This window comes from Schistocerca serialis, chromosome 9 (genome assembly GCF_023864345.2).
Source record: "Schistocerca serialis cubense isolate TAMUIC-IGC-003099 chromosome 9, iqSchSeri2.2, whole genome shotgun sequence".
In the NCBI taxonomy this organism is placed as follows: Eukaryota; Metazoa; Arthropoda; class Insecta; order Orthoptera; family Acrididae; genus Schistocerca; species Schistocerca serialis.
In genome coordinates this window covers 309,218,212-309,235,282 of record NC_064646.1, presented here as the reverse complement: position 1 = coordinate 309,235,282, position 17,071 = coordinate 309,218,212, and the positions used below count along the sequence as shown (strand labels likewise).

Below are 17,071 nucleotides of genomic sequence, written 5' to 3'. Positions count from 1 at the left end.
AGGTCTTTTTTGGCGGGGGGGGGGGGGGGGGGGGGTCAGGGGGCCCCTGCCTGGCCTCGAGTACCACTTGTTTATTATTATCTTTGTTCGATCGTAATTTATGTGATTGGGAGCTGTTGTAGATGTATGTAGGTGTAAGGGAAGTGTTGGTTTTTTAGGTTGGTGTTGGGGGATGTGATCGGTAGGTTCTGTTGAGCTACATAGGTCAAGGGAAGTGTCCGATTCTGGATAGGAATGTGTTTTTTGGTATTTGGTCAGTTTTGTGATGTTGATTTATTTCGTTGTTTTGCGTGGTTTTGTATGGCGGTCGGTGGCTACATTTGTGTATATTTAGTTTGTCCCCACCCAAAAACCCCCAATTTCCCACGCTTGTCCCGTTAGAGTCATTAGGCTTTTTGTGAAACTTGTGTATTTCAGTGTTTATAATACGTATGCGATGTTTTTATATCCGCCATATTGGATAATACGTATGCGATGTTTTTATATCCGCCATATTGGAATTGTCGTTTATAGTCGTTTCCGCTACATTTGTGACGTCATGGGTCAAAGCCGACGGGTAAGATCGGACGCTTCTGTATTTCCCAGTTATTTGGTTTATGCAACATAAGTTTCACAAACAACACAAAATTCGTCGTTTATAACGTTCACAGTTTGCAACACTTTTTGCCACATTTACATTTTAACAGTTCACTTTGTCCAAGCATGTTTACATCGTTAATTATGAAAGCTTACATTTCGTGGTCACGTTTCAAAATATGTTGACAATATGCAATGTTTTAACACATATACAAATACATATAAATTTACAAGAATATACACGTGAAATATTTACACTAAAAAAAAAAAAATTATGCTAAGTCCCATTGGCTTTCTTTTATTGGGGTTTATGGTCATTTTGATTTTCTTTGTTAAGGTTTTGACGTGCCAAGGGATATAAGACTTAATGTTTAAAGCACGGGCTTTCCTTCATTTATTATTTCTCTTTTTTTTTTTATTCCATATCTTGGCTAGTGGTTGACCAGGCTTGTAATGCCATACTCAGTTTTCTTCATGTCTTTTTATTCATACCTGAAAGATTACTGTCACACAATATATTCTTACATTCCATTAACAAACAATACCCAGCTGCAGTAGGTGGTAGGATAATGGAGAAGGAAAGAAAGATAGACTGGAAGAAACTAATCACTACCTAAAAACTACCTAATCCTACAGCTAATACAAAAAAAAAGAGAACATAATACATTATAACGTTTGCATCACCTTCAAGGGGTGTGTGAAAGGAGGTGCTTACAATTTACCAAATCATGGGTAAATGTAAGTGTCCTTACGTCAAGTCTGTGTAGTGTAACATCATGACAGATTCTCTGTTTGTGTTTTGACTGTTCATATGACTTAGTGTATTATACCTTAACAAATCCTTGCCTTCGTGAATCGCATGTGTGCTCAGTACTTCCTCAATATCTCCACTTCTTGTGGATACCGTCTATACAAATGGAAAATGTATCTCAGAGATTGTCTCTCTCATAATGTGTATTATATGATAACATATCAAATTTCCTCTCAAGAGTTCAACCATGAACTTTCTTCTACTTTAGTGAAGGTTGAACATCATGTGTGTAGTATATATATATCATTTCTATCTATAAATTATAAATAAAGAACATATTATTATAATTGACAGTAAAATGTCTCTTTCTCACTGTCCATTGCTCGACGTCGGCTGCACGGATGGTCACTGCTCCTTTGCACGTACCTTGCATAGCCTAAAAAGTCAAATGTCTTCAACGTAGATGTAATTTTGTCATCTGTTCGCTTAAGTGGAGGTGTTGTACGAGTCACAAAACGGCCTTAATAACTCTCCTATCCTTTGCTTCCTCAGGGTTTTCTGTCATATGTAAGTATAATAAAGGCTAACCTGGCACTAAATTTCACTTTCGTAAAAAAAAATTTTTATACAAATGCATTCACATGAGGGCTGTGTAAAAACTATATTTCAACTTAAGTTCCTTAAAATATCATTCTCCTGTCTGAACACGAACTATAAATGTTTTCTTCCACACAGTGGCTTAACAAAACTTAACAAAAGGTTACCAAGTTACACTTCTGAAATAAATTAAAGCTAATGTGTTTCCAAGTTACCTTCTTATCACATTTCTTTCAACAGCTGTAATCATCATTATGTTCACTCTGCTTTTCTTGCATTCTTTCATTTTCAATGGCACTGTAAATAGATTCACTTTTAACGCCTTGTACTCACGTGTTCTAACTCATCACAAATGTTTTCTTTCAAACTGAAATTCTTATGTAATCTTAAAGATGTAGACTGTTTACTCATTTCTCTATGTGGCACAATATTACCAAAACATTCTCACTCATTCCTTACTCACATATTCATCATAATATATATATATCCTTATACATTAAACATATTCCTCATCAATCATTAATACATCACATACGTGGGGCCATTTGGCACTTTCATTCTCATAAAACTCCAATAATATTTTCCTCAAATAATCTCTTGTCTCCCTCAACTACTTCACAGTAACTTACCTTCTTATATTAACTTAAATATTAACTCATTCATACTGATCATTCATTCTTACATCCTCATTCATTCTGCTACATACCTATGTCATTACTGATCTCAATAGCTATTATCTCCTGTCATTAGGGTGTCTTGAAATAACTAACTAATTGTTGATTCACCTTATAATTTACAATTAACAACAAATGTAACCTGTGTAGATCTCATTCCTATATGAATATCTTTTCTCATTTAGTAAGTGTACTCGCCTGGGTTTACCTTCTCTTCATAATTATGTGTACAAGTGTAACTGCAGTATATAATTCCCATAAATGAATGTTTGTGTTCTTAGGCTGTATAACTTAATGTTCGTGAATTCAATACAAATATTTATGATCTCGTTTTCACAGCAACTTGCTCATGTTCAACTTAGTTATCATTATATTATGTTGTTTTAGTGCACAAAGGGTTTCAAATGTCTGTGGGGATGCAGCCCCCTCGGCTTGTGAGATAACGGGTATTCTAGGGAGTAACAACCTGGGTGAGGTATGCTTGCTATTCTGAAAGGACCTGAATATAATAGCTGTCATTTTCTGTTCAGTTGTTTTAATGTTGTAGACTTGGGACGTGAACGCAAAAGAACAAGGTCATCAACCTGATAGGTTTATTAATTCCTGTTCTGCTGTCATTTTGTCGTCGTACCTGAGGAAACAAACCGTCTCAGCCGTTGCGCTCTTACAACACCTCACGACCGAAGCACGAGCGCTTAGCTCGGTCGTCGACTGTTTTCCGTCGTCTGCTGTGTTTGGCCGGGTTCATTGACCAGCTCCACTATGTTTACATAACGGCCGGTAGGCGCCCACGCGTCAGCTGATGGCGCGCCGCAATTGTTATTGCTACTTCGTGGCGGGGAGTGCATAACTGTACCGGGGAACGGCGGCGGATTCCATGGAGGGTTATGATTTGTCATGCGTGAATTTTGTGTGTTCCACATATTCTGTCGGTGATTGTTGGGATTTTTGTTGTTTTGGTGGTAATTATGTCTGTTATATGTCATGTTCCTGTCAAAGTAGCCCGGGTTGTACCGGTTATTCTCACGTCTCCTGTTGTTGTTGTTGTTGTTGTACTGTCTGTAATTTTCATTTTGCTTGTAGTTACCATTTTGATATGGGTGATAATTATTGTTATTATTCCACGAATTTCTGCGGTTGTTCCTACCGTCATACACGTTTCCATTTGAATATGTTTCGCGCGCAGGCATCGTATTGTGTCGCGGCACGGACGGATGGTTCCACCAGCCACCGTCACTACGGTTCCTTTGGGGTGGATGCTGGTTTTGGTTACTAATATGAATAAAATTTGAATGGCGTGAATCGCCTCTGTAAACTACGTCCATTTGATCTAAGAAGTTTAAGAAAGTCTTAACGTCATTCTCCGGTACTCCTATTAATCTGTCTCGGTATGGAAAGGGTAAGTGGCTCTTTAAAGTGTCAATTATCGCTGGCAAGTCGGCTGGTTTGGACCAGTACAGTGTCTTGTCTAGGTAACTCTCAAAGTATTGTCTTAATGTCTCTTTTTTAGGGTCATAGGTCTCGGGGTTGCACACTTCTCTCCTTAGACTCTGTTGCTCATTCTCGGACCAGAATTCGTCCAAGAAGGCTTGTTCGAACTGTTCAAACGTAAGGCACCGCCGCTTCATAGCGGCACCCCACTTAGCTGCTCGTCCTCTCATGAGATTGGTGACGTATCTGATTTTATCGACTTCTGACCAACTACGTGGAAAAACACCGTCAAATGATCTAATAAACACAATAGGGTGGACTTTGTGCTTGTCCTCACTGGAAAATGTCTGGAAATATCCATGTCTTACAAACGTGTCATCGGCCATGCCGGTTGGCATAACTGTATTGACGTAGTTTGTGTCACTTGCTACTCTAGGTGTCGTATCGTAATATTGCTCGTTTGGTGGAAAAGAAGGCGGCACATTGTAATTTTGATTGGGAATAGGTGATTCCACAATAGGTGTTCTGTCTGTGTCATTAGCCATGGTTTTAGCCGTTTTGTCGTTTCCTAGCGATGCGTTTGCACCAATCGCCAAACACGGCACAACATTGTCTCGTAATTTTGTCACTTCGTCTTCTGTGTGTTTTGTCTCGTCTTTAACATGTGTCTTTGCTTTTGAAAGTATGTCCTGTGTAATTGTTTCAAGTTTTTTGTCCAGATAGTCGTCACACAATTTACATTCATGTACAATTCTTTCGGCCATGTTGGTGTCGTTGTTTAGTGACGCAAGGTCCGCTCGGTCTTCTAATTTTTCTATCTTTTCTTTGAGGTGGGTCTGTTCAAGAACTACCATTGTGAGTTGTTGGGTAATATTTCCCACTTCTTCAGTCAACTTTTCTTGGGTGGAGCTAGCTGAAGTGTGGGCCTGAGCTAACTCTTCCACACGAGTGTTCACTTCCTGCTGCACATTAACTATTTGAGTTAACTGATTCTCACATCGGGTGATATTGTTTTTTGTTTCGTGTGTGAATGTAACCAAAGTTTCTTCCTGTTTAGTGACTCGATCGGACAATGTCTCAAATCGCTGGCTGAGCTGTTGAGTGGTGTTATTTAATTCTGTCATCCGTTTTGTCGCCCGTACAAAATTTTCGGTCATAGTATGGTTTAATATGTCAATTTTCTGACTAACGTCTCGTTTCATGTCTGCAAATAACTCTAATAGTCGGTCCAGTTTGTCAGTTTCCTGTGTCCGATTTGTGTCACATTGCTGAATTTGTCTCATATTCGGTTCTGACATTGATGTTAACAATGGCGCTGACGGTCTAGTCTCGCGTCCATTCCACATTTCGTCATTTAAAGTCGCCATCTGTGTATTATCACAAATGTTGCGAGTTTGAGGCAAAATCATTGCATTGATCTGTGAACTCATCCATGGAGGGAAACGCGGACTTTCTTGTTGGTTGAAAGATGAATCTACTTCACTTAACTCATCTGCCGAAACTATCTCTACCCTACCACGTTCCATTGTAATAGGATGTATAATAGTAAGTCAAAAAGGGAATAATATAAGTCTGATAATTTAGGTTGAAATATTTTCTCGCCAATGTAAATGATTGCTCTATTGCAAACAATGGTTGAGAAAGATGCAGCAGGGCGGCCAAACTTTTTCGTAACAAATGACTGTTTGGCGGTCAAATTCACGATCTTCATATGCAGCTACAACAATACTATAATTACCTCAAACTACAATAGAAATAGATAATTTTGGAAAAATCTAGAAGAGAACTACAGGATGTGTGGAAAGGGAAAAATGGATTCTGCAGTTGGCTATTGAATGTTTGAATGAAACATAATTGTGTGATTCACCATTAAATTTTCTGTCCTGCAGCGGCTGGTCAAACACTTCTGCCTAAATCGTATTCGTTAAAATATGGATTTTCTTAATACATCTCCATCGGATCATCACCAAAAGGTCTGAAAATAACAGTTTTGCATCAATATATGCCATGAAAAGAAAAACAGATTGAATTAGTTACAAAAATTCTTTACAATATTGTGGTATCATTTGCTTAGGTACAATAAAGTTGGTGTTTTAGTTACCATTTAAAGTTCAGGATTTTTTGATATTCTCTGTTGGGAAAAAATACAAATTAAAGTTTCAAATTTGCTCAAAAACGACACATCCGAAAATTGCGTCCAGTCGCGGGAGCCAGTTGTATTGGTTAATAAAAAAAATGGGAGAAGAGAGACCGTGAAAAAGGGAAAGAATGAAAAGCAAATCGGACTTTGTATTACAGAAAAGCTATCGGACTTCGTTATTCGGAAAAGCTATTGTTGGGGTGGTCCTTGTGGCGTTTTTGAGCAAAAGTTAAACCAATTTCCACTACAAAAAATTTTGAAAAATAACAGAGAATAACAGAATGTAACTGACAGGGGGAAGTGGCGTAGACGAGAGATCATCCTTTACCAGATTAACTTATCTTTTTTCAGGCGGCGCCCAGGTCTTCAAAAATCTCCTTCATTTCTGCGTGAAAAAATCTGCTCCGAAATCTTGCAATAGTCCATGGATCACTAATTTATACCAATTAAAATCATCTTGATACTGTATGCAATTTAATTCACTTTGCTACTTCCGTCCTCCGAATTTCTTAATAACTTCCACAATGTCTACACATTACAATCAGATCAAGATTAGCCATTAAGTTTTTACGTCAGCATCCGATCACGCCTGCCTTAAGCTACCGCTATCAAGAGACAAACAAAAAACGGATAGAAAACAAAGAAGTGTTACCATTTTAGTATTTTCTCTGCCGTCGAGCGCTCATACCGCTGCGACGGGATATTTTTTATCTGAGGGAACGAGTGTAGCGCGGCGAAATTTAAAGCCCCGCTACAATCTGGATCCTTCCCTCTACCACCAGTTTTTCTGAACTGTGCAGATGGGACTTATCCTTACAACACATTCCCCACTCCCATAATTACATACTGTCCCCACATCCTCCACTCAACAGTTTCCACCTCCTATGTCCTATCATCTCCTCCCTATCCTCGTCTCCCACCCTATTCATTTGCAGCCCTCCACCAACGCACCTACCAGTCTTTCCCCCTCCTCTCATTTTCTGTTCCTTTTTTCCCCACCATCCTGCCCCACAACCTCCTGACACTGCACCTGTTGGAGTCTAGTCCGTGCACACTCTGCCAGACAGTGTTCATCTCTCCCCCCTCCTGTACACTACTATCCCTTTCCCTTCTGCACCCCATCCAGATTGCTGCTTGCGTCCCACATGATGTTGCATTCCGGCCCAAGATGCTGGAGTTGGTGGTTGCGTGTGCATGAGGTGCGCTTGCTTGCTTGCTTGTTTTTGTTGTGTGTGTGTGTGTGTGTGTGTGTGTGTGTGTGTGTGTGATGAAGGCTGTGGCTGAAAGCTACATGCGAGTGTCTGCTGATTGTGCCTGTCTGCAATTTAATGTCTCTTCTTTACAGTAAGTAGCAATCTATATTCCTACCTGGAGTTTCCATTGTTTGATTACTTAGACAAACGTAATCCCAAAATATCATTACCCTACATTGTTTTTTTTGATATTGTGATTTTTTTCCATCAGTAAACAAAAGTTGAGGACGTTTGCAATCTTTTGGAGCCAGTTGCGCCTCTTCCAGATAGTAGAATTGAAGGGGAAGGAAGAGGGATAAAGAAAATGACTGGTGAAGTTTAGGAAATGGTGAGAGTTATGGAAAAGATGTCCAGAAACTCAGGTCAGGGGAGAGATATCTGATGGGATGAGAAGGGAAGATTGATTGTTGGAACTGAAAACCTGTGACCATGCAAGTGGAAGATGGATAAAAAGCAAGATCGAGGTTACTGATGAAACATAATGCTACAGCTAATAAGATCAGAAAGCAACTGCATTATACGAGGGTTATTCCAAAAGTAAGGTCCGGTTATAAAAAAAAAAAAATCAAAACTAAAATGTTTTTTCAAAACAATTGTTTTATTTACATTCCTTACATCTTTATCTATTTTTCTACATAACTTCCATACTTATTTAAACATTTGTCACATCGTTCAACAAGCTTTTGAATGCCCATGTTATAGAAATCGGCCGCCTGTGACGATAACCAGTCCTTAACTGCTTCTTTCACTTCATCATCTGTGTCGAAGCGCTTGCCGCCGAGAAACTCCTTTAAGTAACAGAACAGGTGGAAATCACTTGGCGCCAGGTCCGGACTGTAAGGAGGATGGTCCATCTGTTCCCATCCAAATTTCTTGATCAGAGCTTGCGTTTCATTTGCAGTGTGGGGTCTGGCATTGTCATGCAACAACAAGATTCCAGACGACAAAAGACCACGTCGCTTATTCTGGATTGCACGTCGAAGTTTAGTCAGGGTAGCGCAGTAGGCGGCTTTATTAATCGTTCTTCCTCTCTCCATAAAGTCGACTAACAATACTCCACGTCTATCCCAGAACACAGTCGCCATAACCTTACGTGTTGAGATTGTCTGCTTTGCCTTGACCTTGACTGGCGATGACGTGTGACGCCATTGCATTGACTGACGTTTAGACTCTGGAGTGATGTGAGAAACCCATGTCTCATCCCCTGTGACAACATTGTCTAAAAGACTGTCACCTTCCTTATGATATCGCTCCAAAAAATCAAGAGCAAAAGCCATTCTTTCCATTCGTTGGGGCTCAGTAAGCAGCCTGGGAACCCAACGGGCACACAATTTGTGAAACTTCAAATGTTCAGACACAATTCTGTACAAAGTTGTTCTACTCACATTCGGAAAATGCATGTCTACGTCTGTAATAGTGAATCGGCGATCTTCACGAATTTTTTTGTCAACCGCATTGACCAAATCGTCTGAAATCACTGATGGTCGGCCACACCGTGGTTCATCGTGCACATTATCCCGTCCTTCATTAAAAGCTCGCACCCACTTGCGCACTTTACTGTCGCTCATTATGCTAGGACCGTACACTTCAGTAATCTGCCGATGGATTTCCGTCGCTGAATTGTTTCTTGCAGACAAAAACCGTATCACTGCCCTTACTTCACAATCGGCGGGCTGATCAATTGTCTTAAACATTGTAAAGTGACACTGTGAACTACACTCAGCAACAGTAACAAAGCGAATGGCGGCGTTTGACGCGCAAGGCTTGCCGGGAGTCGGCGCGCATGCGTGTTTTGTCATTGGCGCCAAATTTCAATAGTTACGGCGAATCGGACCTTACTTTTGGAATAACCCTCGTATATGGTGCAAGTGGGGAGGAAATGGACAGGTTAGAAAATAAAAGATACAGAACACTAAAAGAGAGTGGAGAAAGGAATTGTTACTGAGGAGAAATGTTGAGACTGTAGAAATCAACATTAATTAAAGCCATATGAGGTGCGAGAACAGTGGACGTGTTGCAATGCCAGTTTCCACCTCCAGAGTTCTGAGGAACTGGTGTGAGCGAAGAATCCAGATGGCACACGTGGTGAAACAGCCACTGAGGTCACGACTGTCATATTGTAGAGCACGCTTTACAATATGATATTGTGTGTGTTTTAGTATACACCACGTCCGTGCTCATTCATCCTAACTTATAACATGGTGGTAGTCACACCAATGTAAAAGTTTATTGTAAACATGTCTGTCACACTTATAGTTTCTGTGCAACTGCTGTTTGTTTTTTCAGCCAGTGCCTGGTGCAGTGGAGAGATTTGAACATTTGGTGGACTATGTAGTTAGACTGGAGGCTTGGGAAGGTGATGTTCTACCTGCTCTCCGTGATTACAATGGCTTACTTCACCTTCGTAAGCTTCCAGCCATCAACACACTTGCTCCGCATATACCTGAAAGCTTGGACCTTGCCTTCCGTTTACGGCGTAAGAAGTTTGTGATACAGGTAACTCTAAAAATATCTGACATTTTTCAGTTTAGTCATTCTTAGGTTTCTATCCTTTCTGCCAATATTTTGAATCCTCCCTGGAAATTGAGTGGGGGCAACTTTGTAGTGGCTAGAAAAGACTGAGAGGCAGTAGCTAGTTGAATTGCTGTCAGTTTATAATGCATGCTCAGATGATACAGTCTAAAGTGTGCCACATGGGAAAGGCACAGGTCAGGATTCAAACTGTAGTTAGCCCAAATTTCTTAAATCCTAGTGAATATCTGACACAGTGCATAAATAAGAAATTGTATTCTCTGCATGTATTTCTATCTGTTTTTCCTTCTGCAATAAATTTGAGAGATTCAAGGCAACAAAATCATGTGTGACTCATACCAACAAGTGAGGTAGTTAATATCCTGTATTTGGTACTAATATGACATCTAGACTCATGGCAGTAAAATAATATTCATTTTGTGAGGCAAAGGGATGAACTTATATTCAAGTTGAGAAAAATGATTCATTTTTAGCACACAGAGTATAAGTCACAATTATTTTATGTTGTGACAGGTGTTTCATATGGGGTATCAAGTGAAATTTGTGACTGGATTGAGGACTTTTTGGTAGGGTGAACATAGCATGTTATCTTGGATGGAGAGTCATCTTCAGATGTAGAAGTAACTTCACATCTGTCCCAGAGAAGTGAATTGTAGCTGGTGCTGTTCATGTTGTATATCAGTGACCCTGCAGACAATTTTAATAGTAAGCTCAGACTTTTTGCAGGGTGCAGTTATCTTGTATGAAGTATTGTCTCAAAGAAGCTGCATAAATATTCAGTCAGATCCTGATAAGATTTCAGAGTGGTGCAAAGATTGGCAACTTGCTTTAAATGTTCAGAAATGTAATATAGTGTACTTCACAAAATGAAAAAATGTAATATCCTATGACTATAATATCAATGAGGCACTATTGGAGTCGACCAACTCATACAAATACATGGATGTACAACACTGTAGGGATATGAAATAGAATGATCATATGGCTCAGTTGTGGGTAAAGCAGGTGGCATACTTTGCACTTCCCCAGTATTCTACCAATAAACCAATCAGTCTACAAAGGAGGTTGCGTACAAATCACTCATGTGAATGGTTCCAGAATATCGCTAATGTGGGGGCCTGTACCAAAACAGACTTACAGGGGATAGAGGGGATATTGAACATATACACAGAAGGGCAGCACGAATGGTAACAGATTTATTTGATCCATGGCAAAGTGTCACACAGAGACTGAAGAAACTGAACTGGAAGACTCTTGAAGATAAACATAAAGTATCCTGAGAAAGTCTGTTTCACAGAGTTTCAAGAATTGGCTTTAAATGATGGCTCTAGGAGTGTATTACAACCCCCTATGTATCACTCACTCAGGGATTGTGAGGACAAGATTTTTGATCAATCACTCTTCCCATGCTCCATATGCAAATGGAACAGGAAGAAACCCTAATAACTGGTAAAGTGGGCTGTACCATCTACCACACACCTCAGGGTGGTTTGCTGAGTACAGATGGTGTAGGTGTAGATGTAGATGTGTATGATACAACACACTAAATGATAAAAAATTTGTCATTGATTGAATTACCACAATAATAACAATTTTAAAATTACACAGATTATTTTATTATTGCTCTCATTGTAGTACATTCATTTATGTAACCACCAATAACATCATTTTGTTTTTGGTGAATTTATCACCAATTGAAATACATTCAAAGCTGATGATGTTTTTAAGGAATCACCTTCCCCATTTTCATCTGTTGAAATATAGACACCTAAGCACAAATATGGCCGAACTTGCCCTGAAGACGCTACATGTGAAAGACACCCGAAACTGCTACCACATTGTAAACACTTAGAAACTACTGAATATTCTTCTGAATGATTGATGACTAAGTATAAAATAGCTGATGTCATAGGTATATAAACAAAAGATTCCGTTACATTATACATGAAAAATTTATCTTAAGAAAATATTGTGCAAGAAGGATACTGAAATTCTTGAATGTAAACTTAAAGCAAAAGCAAATATGACTTTCTGAGCAATGTTTGCACCATCAAATCAGTGGGTGGAAGCTGGAGGGGGGGGGGGGGGGGGGGGAGTGATCAGTAAGAAGAAAGGCAAGGTTGATTTCATCTGGTAGAGATATGATGGCCAATTATTTTGCTTTGGAAATTGTATTCTTGTTATTGATTACCTTGCGAAGCTTATTAATATGTTTAATGCTATACAAGGCATATGGATCAGTTTGAAAAAAAAAAAACTACATGAGAAGATCTATAATTGAACAAAGGAAGAAACAATTTTTCACTTTTATTTGCCCTCATACGGTGTTGAAAGTAAACATAACTGACTTACAACTGAAAGAAGGAAGCAAAATGTGAGCGCAAAAAAGTAAATAAACTGAACATGAGGTGTTCTACCAAAACTGGAAATTATCCTACACTTCACATGCTATCAAGTAGACAAAAGTAACAGATATGTGCAAAGTATCTGAATATATGTCGTGTGGTAGTTTGTGATAGGCATACAAGTACCTTTGAGGTTTTGCTTCCGTGTTTAGCGATTTCCACAAGGGATTGTTACAGGTTATTCCCAGGTTCCAGCAAGACAAAGCCATAATGAATCTCCAGTGGTCCTATAAACCTTAAGTTAGATGTCAATTTTACTTTTTTTTCTAATTGAAATGTTCTTGTTTGATTTCTTGTCTTATTTTTTGTTTGTGGTCCATAAATTTAGCATTTAAAAATTTAACTAATAGGGAATTAGACCAGTCATAATACTATATATTGTGTTCCCATGCATTTGATGTAGTAAGAGCAGTAAATCAAAGAAACTTAGGGATACATTTGGGGAAGTGGTTAGAGAGACTAAGTGAAATAATGACAACTACTTCCACATCTTGTTGTTTGAGGATTTCCCAACATCATAACTGCTTGAAAAATTCTTGGATGTAGTGTCAGGTTGTATTATCTAAGCTGCACAATATTGCTGTCCTGCCTTCGGACCGAGCAAGGAGGTGCAGTGGTTAACATTCTGGACTCGCATTCGGGTTCAAACCCGCATCCGGCTGTCCTGATTTAGATTTCCTGTGATTTCCCTAAATCACTTTATTCAAATTCTGGGATGATTCCTTTGAAAGGGCACGCACAACTTCCTTTGCCATCCTTTCCTAATCCGATGGAGCCAGTGACCTCACTGCTTGGTCACCTCCGCCAAATCCACCAACCAACCAACTAACCAACCTACATTTGATTCCCCAGCGGTGTTATCTGAAAGAATTCGTTTGCCTGCAGCCAACGATTTTTAAGTACTGCCAATGCTTGTTCCCATGTTTCAATGAACTGAACACTTGTGTCATTGTTAATTACATTGTTAGCTGTATGTATTTCAACTGCTTTTGAAATGAAGGACTCCCAGTACATTGAGATGGACATGTGAATTTTGGTCTCTGTAGTTCATACCATGTTCCGTATCAAGACCGTTTTTAGTAACAGCAAATTTTTTATCAAGACTGTTTTTAGTAACAGCAAATTTTTCTGCCTGAACTAGTCTTGTGTGATATCTGTTTTCATCACATCCTTCTTTGACATTGCGACACTTCTGGCCAGTGTATGATTTTCAACACTAACATAAGATCTCTTAAACTCCTGGTCTCTGTAGACTTTGGTCATCTTTTACAGAACCCAGCATTGTTTGTACTATGAGAGAAGACACATTTTATGGGATGTTTCTTGGAGAGTCTGCTGATTTTGAAGATAAGACATTGAGAGGAACCCGAATAAACAGAGAGTTCCACTATGAAGGTTTTCCTGCCTTATCTGGGCAATGTGTCCTTCAATATCAGCAGGCTCATCAGGAAACCCTGAATAAAATGCATTTTCTGTCATCTAATTTGAATGCAAATGACACTGATTACAGTAAAAGAATACCCAGGTCTAACAATGATAACCTGTTATACATTTAGGCAGTACAGTTGAAACTTGGCAGGGTGAAAGTAAAGGGACACTTATTTTTGCTTAGGTGCCAGCACTCAATAGTTTCTCAGCAAATGATGGTCAAAGTTTTGATGCTACTTCATTAGCCTGCTCACGCACCATGTATGCTCATGAATTAGTAGTGCGGCAATTGGACAAACCTTTGGGTTAGGGGTAGAGTCCTTCAGGAGATATCAAAGGGTCCTAGGTTTGAAACCAGCCTCTGCTTAAATTTTGGGAGTTGGGGGCGCTTAAAAAAACATGAGATAGGCTTTGAACACAAGGCACAAAAATTCAAATGGGTGGTTCTAGATACTGCATTACAAACTCACTTGGAGAGCACTGACGAAGTTGAATCCAAACTTTGGCTGTCATTTTTTCAGAAAATGACAAGTGTTAGCACCTAAGCCAACATAGGTGTTGAATCAGAGTGTGACCTATGGGGTATCCTCTTGTAAAAAGACCGAGAATATAAGAGATGCTGTGTTAGTGTGGAAAATCATACATTGACCAGACATGTTACACTGTTAACCACAGATGCAATGAACACAGACATCTTGCGGGACTAGTTCAGCCACAAAAATTGCCTGTTGCTGAGCACTGTCTTGATACAGAATGTGATATGAGTTATGGATGGGCCATGATTGGACTCCACATTCTGGGACTTTGTCATTAAAGAAGCAGTTGAAATACGTATAGCTAACAGATTAATTATCAGGGACAGAGGTTTTCAACCCGGCAAAATATGGGAAGCAGAATTGGCGGCACTAAGGAATCAATTGGCTGTATGGAAACAAATTCATCAAAATAGCACTGATGGGGAATTTAAGGAAGGACAGCTAGGCCACACACATGTGGTGGGGACCATGGATTGCTGCAGAATTTTTCCAAGCCACACATGTGGAGTCTGCAGCTCGCTTCTCTTGTCAGGAGGCTTTGAATGAAAAGGTCATCTCCACTGAAGTTGTACCCCATTTCTCGGCACCTGTGCATTTCTGGGAAGCTGTCATATAAACTGGCAAACCACAACAGAGTTGCACCTGCAGATGATGAGTAACTGCTTCCTGGAAATATTGTGGAGTTTAGACAGTACAACCCAATGCTTACCTGAGAACATTTCATGTACTTCAGTGTTATTTACAGTGCACTTACAGAGATATTAGTATAGTACAATGAAACAGTAATGAAGTCTTATTTTCCTTTGCAGAAACTACACCTTCCACCAGAACTTCAAGAGTCAACTGAGAGAGAGCAAGATGAACTAATAGGTCCTTCAGGGAGCAGGTTGCCATGTGGAAAAGCCTTAGACTTCTGATGTGGTGAGTAATTTTTCCTTTTCATAAGGTAATGGCAGGGTGGATAAATTACTTTTAAAGTGATATTTATTTGTCTGTATGTTTAGCAAGAGTCTCTTGGTGCTTAGTGGGCAAGTGTCAGATTACAAATTGAAAGATTTGTCAAGCTGCATTCTGATTTGCAGTCCATGTTAAACTGTCGGTCGTCATATAATTGTGTATGTAAATGAATCCAAAAGCTGAAGCAATTCAAGAACATACTAACTACTTCCAATAGGATAATGCGTGTAAAAGCAACGTGGTGTTCAAATCAACCTTTGATTACACTAGCCAACAGTGAAAATGTAACTGGAATGAAATAAATGTTGTTAACTATATGACCACATTGGTAATGTAAATACCAATGAAAAACTCGAATTAGCTCTTGTTTCCAAGTTAAAGAGGGGTGCATTTAATTATAATTATATTTGATTGGCATTCATTGTCAATCCCTTGGAAATCTCGCTTATGGCAGACAGAGTGATGAAATTTCAGACAGCAATAGCTGTTGCTATTTTTAGCATTGGCTTGTAGCAACAGGGGGAAGGGGAAGAGGAAGGGATGAGCGGAGCATGTTTCATGTAAGTGTAGTTTCAGTCTGTTACGATCTGTGTTCTGTTCAAGTGCTGGAAGAACATGTTACTGAAGTGTAGTTAGTGCATGTGGTCATTGCAATTCCTGTGATTCAATATGCCTCACAAATGTGTAAACAGTGGTGACATGTTTTGCTATATTTGCGGACAAATTTTGTTGACATCGCAAAGGAGGCCAATAATGCCAAATGGTAGGTAGGCATACAGACTGTATTATGGCTGTCAAATCGGGGACCAGGGCAAGCCCTGGGCTCCTCTTATATGTTACATATCTTGTGTCTTGAGGCTTTGTTTGTGGTTCAGTCATAAAAGATCTTCCATGGAATTTGTTATACCAGTGATCTAGCAAGAACCATCAAACCACGTGAATGACTGTTACTTTTGTATGACAACTCCATTAACACATGGCATTTCCAAGAAGAAAAAATCTACCTTGACATATCTTAACATACCGCTGGCCATGCAGCCATTGCCTCACTGGGTTGGACTGCCTGTCCCTGTCCCACCTGATTGTGACAGTGACAGGGGTGTTAGTGAACAGTGTGAACTTAATGACCTAGTGAGAGATCTGGAATTGCAGAGAGGTGAAGCTGAACTGTTGGTGTCAAACCTAAAACAGTGGAATTGTATCTGTAGGACAGTAAATGTAACTGCAAAAGAAATTGATATTTTGTAATGATGTACAGGGACTAATGGCAACTATGGCCATTGACAGTGGAAGTTGTTCATTGACTTCTCCAAAGTATCTCTCATGTATGTGCTACTGCATAATGGCAACATGCTACCATTGATTCCGGTTGAGTATGTATTTTACATGAAAGAAACATATGATAACATAAAATTATTATTATTGAACTATGACAAGTTTAAGTGGCAGATTTCTGGAGATCTGAAAGTAACAGGCATATTACTTGGGCTACAACAAGGCTTCACCGAATTGTGTTGGTTCCCGTACCTCTGGGATAGCTGCAGAAAGATTGGGCTAAGCATCCCTCACTTGAACCAGAATCTCACAATGTTATGCGCAAAGCACTTGTAGAAGCCAGGAGCATAATTCTCCTTGCCCTTCATATAAAATTGGGTCTAATGAAAAGCTTCATGAGGCCCATGGACAATACTGGGGAAACATTTCTCTGTTTACACAAGAAATTTCCATGTCTTAGTGAGGCAAAATTAAAAGACGGGGTTTTTGTGGATTCCGAGATATGCAAACTGTACA

The 17,071-nt window shown here is 39.5% G+C and overlaps 1 protein-coding gene across 2 annotated transcripts in view; it reads left to right on the top strand.

Annotated features, from left to right (window-relative positions):
* The window catches only part of LOC126419099 (elongator complex protein 4), a 50,806-nt gene that overhangs the window by 18,517 nt on the left and 15,218 nt on the right, over positions 1–17,071 (top strand). For both annotated transcript variants that reach the window (XR_007575934.1, XM_050086197.1), the window contains exons 6-7: positions 9,709–9,918; positions 15,133–15,244. Coding sequence is in view for 1 of the 2 variants with exons in the window: in XM_050086197.1 (XP_049942154.1) it covers positions 9,709–9,918; positions 15,133–15,240 (318 nt within the window). In the remaining variant the exon portion in view is untranslated. The remainder of the gene's footprint in view (positions 1–9,708; positions 9,919–15,132; positions 15,245–17,071) is intronic.